This window comes from Rhineura floridana, chromosome 6, assembly GCF_030035675.1.
Source record: "Rhineura floridana isolate rRhiFlo1 chromosome 6, rRhiFlo1.hap2, whole genome shotgun sequence".
NCBI lineage: Eukaryota > Metazoa > Chordata > Lepidosauria > Squamata > Rhineuridae > Rhineura > Rhineura floridana.
In genome coordinates this window covers 19,095,768-19,104,973 of record NC_084485.1, presented here as the reverse complement: position 1 = coordinate 19,104,973, position 9,206 = coordinate 19,095,768, and the positions used below count along the sequence as shown (strand labels likewise).

Genomic DNA, 9,206 nt, shown 5'->3' with positions numbered 1-9,206 from the left:
CTCACCGACTCCAGGCACTTGGATAGGGTTTCTACAGCCAACCTCGGTGAAGATTTGAATGAGAGATATGCCCCAATAAAAAAAATCACCCCTCCAGAATCTCTAGTTGATTTAATCTATTGATGGAGCTAATACAAAGTTCTCACCCCTTACGTTGATGAATTTTCACATCAAGGTTTTGGATTTTGTAGGGCTAAGGTGAATTGGGAAGCAAAAATTAAGTAAGAGTTTATATCTGCATATAAATTTTTAAAGATAATAAATTAACAGGACCCCAATTCTTGCTATATGATCCTTCTGTATTAACATTTCAGTTGGCTAGACAGCAGGTATTGCAACAAAAAGCATTCAAGGATTTTAAAATCCTATTTCCATGTTTGACAGGGCATTTTAAAACAGTATTAGAATCTTGCCAGAAAAATCAAACATATGCCAGTGTGTGTGAAAACCACCCCCCTTCCCCTCAAGCCTCTGGAAAGTTATTGGATGTGGCATTGGGGACATGCCTTCCGTTTATGTCTGAGGTTTCAATCAAATATATTGTTTTGTTCATTCTCATTTAACAGCTAATCCTGGTGGGCATACAATAGTGAACTTACAAAGTTAACTTTTTTTAAAAAAAATTAAATCTGAGAAAAATAATTTCTAATCCAGTAACCTTAGGTATGCTAGTCATAGGCAACTAGGAAATTCAGTCAGGTGAGCACTCTACCAGAAGAGCACCTTTGGCCTCTGGCAGTCTGCTGCATTTCCCTGCTGGTGTAGAGGAAGATATTTTGCCCTCTCGCCACCCAGAGTAGAAGAAACCAAGCAGGTTGCCAGGAGAGGGACAAAGCACTTGCCTCTTTTTCCAGCACCCTGTTGATTATGCTGTGTTGGGAACAGGGGAAGCTAAGTAGAAACCACATCCAATTGTGTTTCCATACTGGATGTGCATGAGATGAAGCTGCCTTCTGTGTGTCCAAGCACAGAAACCAAGACTTGTAGCAGAGCTTGGAAGCATTTATTGCCTCTGCTGCCAGCTGGCTGTGTTTCTATGCTAGATGCACAGAAAGAAGTCTTGCTATGGTATTTATTCCTAGGGAAGTGTGCATAAGATTGTAGTTTCAGAGAGGTGCCAGATGTACTGAGTGGTGCAAGTCTCATTGTGAGGATTGCTCAAAATGTGTAAGAGCACAAAATTGTGCCTACTGCGTGTTGGTGAAGACAGTGAAGAAGGCCTACTTTCCACATTCATTGTGCCCTTGAGTAGCAGTCCAGTGGAGCTTTTCAAAGGAGTACAAGGGTTGCTTTCATTTACCCCCGTTAACCTGGTCTTGGAGACCTTGAAGGTCCACTGTAATAATGTTGCAAGGTACTTTGAGGGCAAAATCACCTGCCTCCATGCAGACTTGCGGGCCACCATTGATAGTGTTTGCTCAGGTGTCCAATATATCATTCTGTTCAATTTTGTGGAGTCAAATGCTTGTAGTTGTGCAGCATACATGCTCTCTCAAACTATGCTCCTTTATGCAGCCATGGAGAAATGAACTGGATGGATTCAGAGTGTGGTGAACGTTTTGTTACATTATGAGTGCCCCCTACTGCCTTGACAGAGGCAGTGGTACAGCCACTCCTGAAAAAAAAACCATTCTGGTCCAGAGGTTTATGCCCAGTCACCAATGCCCTTTTTGGGGCAAGGTGGTTGAGAGAATGCAGTTTAGCTATAGCTTTTGTATGAATGATTATCTTGACCCATTCTAGCCTTAAATTCAGGTTTGGATCTGGGACTGAATTGACCTTAGTCACCCTGATGGATGACCTTCTTCAGGAGAGAAGATTGATGATTCTCCAGGATCTGTCAATGGTGTTTGATACCGTTTACCATGGTATCCTTGCCTCCAAGAGTTGGGGGGACCATTTTATGGTGGTTTCACCCCTGCGTGCTGTGTCAGTTCCAGAGAGTAGCGTTGAATGACTGTACCTCAGCCCCCTGGCAGTTGATCTGCAGGGTATTACAGGGCATAATTTGTTTCCAGTGCTATTTAATATGTATATAAAGCTGCTGGGGATGGTCATTAGATTTAGAGCAAGGCATCATCAGTATGCTGACAACACCCAACTCTGTTTCTCTACAACATCTGAATCAGGAACAGTCGTTCATGTCCTAAACCAGTCCCTGGGTGCAGTACTGGGCTACATGAGGGCTAATAAACTGCAAATGAATCCTGCAAGTCAGATAACCTATGGATGGACAGTTCCCAGGTCTGGGAATTGGGATGTATACTGACTCTGGATGGGGCTGCCTCCATCTGAAGGAGCAGGTGCATAATTTGGAGAGCTTCTAGATCCATCGCTGTCACTAGCGGCCCGGGTGACCTCAGTAGCTCGGAGCAACCATTACCACTTTCAGTTGGTGGACCAACTACAACCATTCCTGGACAGAGATAGCCTTGCTTTAGTAGTCCATACATTGGTAACCTTACAATTAGACTACTGTCATGCACTCTATGTGGGTCTACTCTTGTGTCTGGTTCAGAAGCTGCAACTAGTGTAAAATACAGGCATACCCTGCTTGAACGTTCGCCATGGGACTGGAGAGTATACTTTAAGTGAAAATCTACTTTAAGTGAAGCTATTGTCTTCACTTGTATTGCATGCAATCACCACTAGATGGCAGCGGCGTCATGTCAATAAAATGTACGTTATCGCAAAAACGTTAAGCGGGGTATGGGGACGTATGGAGCATGTACGTTATAGCGAGGCGACGTTAAGTGAAGCAACGTTAAGCGGGGTATGCCTGTAAAGCTGTGCTACAGCATGTGCTTTTCACATATTACACCAGTGATGAAAGATCTACACTGGCTACTTATTAGCTAGCAAGCCAAATTCAAGGTTTAGCTGTTGACATTTAAAGCCCTAAATGATAAGGGACCAATTGCATTTTATTTTTATCAAATTTGGGGAGATTTTATTGAATGTTGTTGTGTTTTACTGTTCTTATGCAAACAATTCAGAGATGTTGATTATATTAAGCAAGTAGCTTTTTAAAACAAAACACACACACAGAGAGGAGGAGGGACAGTTAGAATTTGTGACAATAGTATAAATTCCGAGTCTGCAAAAATTTAATATAAGTTCAACATTTATATTCTATAGAATTGCAGTAAACAAAATGTATGTAAACGCCTGTTTATCACTGGCTCAAAGTGGTGGAAAAAGCGTAAATATTTTGTAAAAAATTTTTTTAATCTAAAATGTATATTTTTGTAATTTCAAATATACATTCCCAAAACAGTTAAGGAACACATTTAAAAATGTTTGGACAATAAGGAATTCCAGTTGAAAGCTAATACTCCAAATAACTTGGATGAAACTTTTATGAACAGCATTTAATTTCCCTTTAATTGCTAAAGAATTTCTAATTACAGCCTGCATTTCACAATGTGTACAATATGTTTGCTGCTATTTTCAATGGTAAGATTATTAACATATCCAAAGACCTAATTTCTTTGCTCATCATATGGCAAGTTTTTTTAAAAAAAAATAGTATAGTTAATTTACTTTAGAATTTAGAATGGTGCCAGTTCTTTAAAATTAGCCATGATTAAATCCTATGGAAACCCAGGGTGAAATTATGACTAAATTTAGCTGGCCATCGTATCTTAGAAATATACCTCACTTATTGGAATTCCTTTTAAAACATAAGGTTTAAAAACAAAACATTTACATATTAGATCCTACCACATCTAGCAAAATACAAACACCTTTTAACATAAAAATACTTTATATACATAAATTACAATAATAAAGAGCACGTTCATGAAAATTGCTTGCTCTCTATAATTAGATCCAATTGACTGAGAGATGTCCCGTTACAGAAATGATGGGTCACTCACATTACCAAAATGCAATACAAACATGTACTCCTTCAATTAGTTGTGTTTACATCATAAACTATGTTAGAATTTTCCATCTTCTGCCACAAAGAGTGACTGTAGTCCTTTGCGAACATTATGCAATTCTTCTTCATGCTGTTATAAAAAGTCATGACATGAAATTTTATTTTAAATAATTTAACTCCAAGAACTTTATTGTAAAGCAATGTACAATGAGAATATAATTTTATCTTTACCATTTCCTTAAGAAATTTTTCTTGAAGTCCCTTCATGCCTTCTTTCATTAGTTGCATCTAAAATACAACCAAAACCGTAGTTTATTTTCACTTTTCAATCTTGAGTCAAACTGCCAAGACAAAGTTCAAACCAAATGACTCTCTAAGTGTTTCTGAAAGACAGTCAGACTTCTCAAAGTTCTGTGCTGGCACAGCACAGCTGGAAGGCTGCAACGTAACAACTAGTCTAGAAAGACATCACAAGTCCAAAGCCATTCTCTTGCAGCTTCAAAATAGTCACTCTCACCTGCCTTTCTGTGGCCTCCCATGTACATCACTTAAATCAGTGTTCTCCAAACATTATAACTAAAATCCATTTTTTCCTAGTAAAGAAGAGGCCACCTCCTGTGTTACTGTATGAATCACGGTTATGGATGTGTCTCTAGGGACAATCTGTTAGTTAACTTATCTGCTGATCAGAAACAAGCAAGCCAAGAGCAGTGAATCATGAAGAGACACAACACAGGGTAAGGTAAAAATCTCTGCTGCATCTCTTTTCTAGACTGGTTCAAAACTCCAAGCATATCATGGTAGAGATAGGGCAAAATTACTTGCTGCCAGCAGAGACTGGTGGAAAGAAAGAAAGGTCAAAGTAGCAAATTGGGATATGCTGGGCTCACATGTGCCTTTAATTAAATACTTAATGAAACATGTACCACATGTGTGTTTGTCCTGGATCAGCTGTACCCTTCTAAACCACCACTGAAAGCAGGAAAAGACAGATGTCAGTGCTACAGCTAGAAATATGAGAAGCAGGTGCCTGGGAAAGTTTCATGTCATAATAAATAGCGTAGGGGCTATGGGAGTGTTTCTTCCTATATTATACTTTTTAAGCATCACACTACCCATGAATGCTTTGCACAGGCATGCGCCTGCACAGAAGCTTTCCTATGTAGCATGAGGCAAGGCGGGAAAGGCAAGGCAAACCATGGCAGCAAAAGGGACACTGGCAGCAGAAACAGCAACAAGAAGGTAAGTCGTGGAGGTGGGCTGCAGCAAGTGCTGGAGGATAATTTAGGGAGCTTCAGTACCCTATGGGGAGGAGGAGCTTCAGCAACAGTAGGCAGGTTGGAGAGTGAAGCGATCAGAAGCAGAGCTCCTAGTCATACATTAAGTTTTTAAAGTGTACTAGCAAAAGTAAAACACAATTCATTTGTGCAAGAATCCCATGTATGATAGTAGTACACATACCAGGGAGCTGAAATTGCCCTCACCTACCTACTATTTACAGCCAGTGGAAAACACACAGTTGTCATGTAACATGCAAAATAGCCCACTCTCTGGACGCATAGACCGTTTCTCAGGAAAAGTCTAGAATTCATATTCAGTGGTTTCCCCAGTTAGGTACTGTTTAAATTGCTATTTATTTATTTATTTATTTATTTTTATATTACTTTAAATTGAAAATTTAATTTAATTTAAAATAGTTTTAGGCCTCCCAAGGCAGCTTAAGAACCACTCTCTAAAAATACAACGTACACATGAGATTATTACTGGCAGAAGGACTCCAACCTAAGAGTACTTTTGTATTTTTCATATGCACTAGTCTTGTTGGGTGTATCTTTTGGGAAGTTGATAGTGAGGCTTGAAAAGCAGTATGTACTGTATCTGTTTCTTTTCTGACAAGCAAGAGGAAAAATTACATACCTCAGATGTGAAAATGTTTTCCTCCATGTCAGCAGTATGGTAAATGTTCTTTTCAAATGAAGTCTTAAGATTCTGAAATCTAAGAGAATACGCATCAAAACACCATTTAAATATCTTTGCTGTGACACATGGGAAAACCCAAGAGATTCTGAAGAGGAAAAATTGATTTTTATAAAACAAATATTTAAATAATTGATAATAATAATTGATTGGATTATAAATGACTGTATTTACTTGCTATATTATGTGTTCAGTCATAACAACACAGGAAGAACCCTGTTGGATCAGAGGTCCATCTATTTCAGAATCCCCTTCTCAATTATGGCCAGTCAGATGCCTCTGGAAAACGTTCAAGCTGGGAATGCAAGCAATGGACTTCTCCCAGTTTTCCCTATCCTTCACTTCAGCTGATATTCAGTGGCACACAGACTCTAAACACGGAGGTTCCGTTTAGCTTCCATGGCTAATAGTTGTTAACAGACATATCCTCCATGAATTTTCTATTTCCCCTTTAACGCTATCAGACCTAGTGGCTATCATCACATCTTCTAAAATCTATAAATTATCTGTTATATAAAGAAGTATTTTCTTTTCTTTATCCTAAATTTGTCAATCAGTTTCACGGGTCAGCTGTAGTACAATGAGGAAAACTCCTTCTCCATGCCATGCATTATTTTATAAACCTTTGTCATGTCTCCCATCTCCTGGTCCTATTCATGTCTACTTAGAATGATAAGCAACTATATATACATTTACAGCTCATGGTCTTTTTTCTTAAACTATAACCCACAGGCTCTTTAGCCTTTCCTCAAAGAGAAGGTGCTTTAACAACTTAATGATTTGTTACTCTTTTCTGCACTGTTCCCCAGTTGTAGGAATATTCAAGGTGTGGTTGCGCTATAAGTTTATTCAATGTTTGCTCTGATATCCTGCACAAGTATCACCTTGGAAAATCTTTCATGGCCTTGCCCCCATCTCTGCACTCTTTTATCCCACTTTGAACTATGAACTTTGCTTGTCCAACTCACCAGCCATCTGAAGATCTTCTGACCCCTCATATGATCCCACCACACCTGCACACCACCTCTCTTACTTCAAATCCCTGTTCAAAATTTACCTTTTCTATGAAGCCTGTGGCACAGTTCCTAACCCCCATACCATATTGTAATATGACTGAAAAGGGACAGTTGTCCTCACCTGAAAGGTGTTCCTCAGAGGTGCTAAACACATTACATGGTGGGATCTTGTTGCTCTTTCGTGGCTGGAGACAGGAATACAAACTGATCTTTGTCAGTTGGGGCTCGCCCCCCTCAGACTGTTTCATGATGAGAAGGAGCACAGCTTGTGGACAGGCACGCAGGAAATAACAGAACACATCATCAATGAACCCACTGAACTCTTTAACTTTGGGTTAAACCTTTGTCAACTTCAATACAATTTGAATAAAACTTGATCTGAGGAGGACCCATGTCATGTGTTCAACACCTCTGAGAAACACCTTTCAGGTGAGGACAACAGTCCCTTCTCCAGAAGCGATGAACACCTGACATGGTGGGATGTACTAATGCTTAAACCTACTGGGTGGGATAATCACAGACTTAAATAACGTGTTGGAAAACTTGTCTCCGAAACGCCACCTCTGCAGAGGCATAATCAATTTTGTAGTGGCATACAAAGGACACAGGAGCAGCCCACATTGCAGCCCTGCAAACCTCTTGAGGAGCATTCAGGGAGCACGCCACTGTGGTTGCAGCTGCTCCAGTGGAATGTGCCACAATATTGGTGGAACTCACAAACTGGTGCACTCATATGCTAACACAATACATGCTTTTAGTCATCTAGCCAATGTTGCGGCCATTGTTGTTAGATTAAAGGATTCAAACAGCAACTCTGTCAATCTTATGGACTTTGTTCTGAAAATATATTTATTTATTATATTTATATCCTGCCCTTCCTCCCAGTAGGAGCCCTTAGATGTGTTGCAGCTGGACAAAACATTGGCAGAATCAGCTCCTGCTTCAGTGTAAATGAAGGATCTGTCCTTATGATAACTCTGTCTGAATGGAAAACGCACAAATACTTTGCTACTGATAAAGCTGCCAACTCTGGTACTCTTGCTGGTGCAGTCGCAAACAAAAACAGTACTTTGCATGACATTGATCTCAAAGATATAGTGCTCAGTGGCTCAAATGGTGGTCTCTGTAGGGCCACTAGCACCTTCTGTAGATCTCAAGTCAGGAATCAATGCACAACTGGAGGGCATTTTAGTGTTGCCTCTCTCAAAAACCTCTTTAGTAGTGGATGAGCGCCAAATAAGTGAGAAGTTCTCACATTCAGAACTGATGAAATTGCTGATGCTTGGCTCTCTAATGTAGCTTGTTTGAGGCCCATAGACAACCTGTCTTGCAAGGACTCCAGCAGTGTTTGTACAGTCACCCTTGACAGGGGCGCATGTTGTGCTGTTAAGCATTGACTAAATGCTCTCCATGTAGACTGATACATCCTGACAGTTGATGGGTGGCGTGATGCCAAGATGGTATTGCTCACACCCTCTGAATACCCTGTTAAGCAGTGGGTTGGAACTCCTCTGGGCGAGGATGCACCAAAGGCCCTTGTGTCAGCATGTCTGGTTGACAGGGAATCATCCATGGTTTCTGAACAGCCACGTTGCAAATGTCCAACATCTACGGTCTCCTGGACCAGAACGGTGCCAAAAGAATCATGTACGCCCTTTGTGCCCTGGTCTTTTTGAGCACTCACCAGCAATGGTATTGGGGGAAAGCATAAAATAACTGTGGATGCCAATCCACCATGAATGCATACACTGCCTCTGTCCCCGGGCATTGGTACCTCGAGTAGAACTGCAGGGTCTGATGATTCTGATGTGTTGCAAAGAGATCCAGTGCCACTGTGCCAAACCTCTCCTGCAGCTAATGAAACACATTTGTTGCCAGCCTCCACTCTCTGGTCCACACAGACTGCTGGCTTAACCAGTCAGCCTGGATGTTCAAGACACCATTTAATGTGATCTGCCCACAGCGAGTCTAAGTTCCTTTCTGTCCAGTTGAGGAACAGTGTTGCTTTCTGCTGTAGACTTCTTGATTAAACTCCCCCTTGCCTAACCAGACGTGCCTTGACTTTGGTGTTGTCGGTGTGCTGAAGTGTATCTCTGATGGAGAATAGAAAAAAGTGAAGCAGCGCTAGCCATGCCACCTTCAGCTCTAGCCAATTCACACTGTGATTTAGTTATTCCCCCTTCCACTGGGCTTGAACATACCTACCCTGATAATGAGCCCCCCAGTCTGTCAGTCTTGCATCCATAGTGACCACTGTTCTCTGTAGTTTGACTATGGGAACTCCCTTTGATAAATTCCTCTCCTGAGACCACCAATGCAGTGCAAGATGC

At 40.8% G+C, this 9,206-nt stretch overlaps 1 protein-coding gene across 7 annotated transcripts in view; it reads right to left on the bottom strand.

The window, feature by feature from the left end:
• Positions 1–3,199: 3,199 nt before the first annotated feature.
• Positions 3,200–9,206, bottom strand: part of SYCP2 (synaptonemal complex protein 2) — a 138,746-nt gene continuing 132,739 nt past the window's right edge. For all 7 annotated transcript variants that reach the window (XM_061631111.1, XM_061631110.1, XM_061631116.1 and 4 more), the window contains 3 exons: positions 5,801–5,879; positions 4,115–4,171; positions 3,200–4,013 (listed from right to left, as the gene is read on the bottom strand). In XM_061631111.1, coding sequence (XP_061487095.1) covers positions 3,942–4,013; positions 4,115–4,171; positions 5,801–5,879 — 208 coding nt within the window. In that variant the 3' untranslated portion in view covers positions 3,200–3,941. The remainder of the gene's footprint in view (positions 4,014–4,114; positions 4,172–5,800; positions 5,880–9,206) is intronic.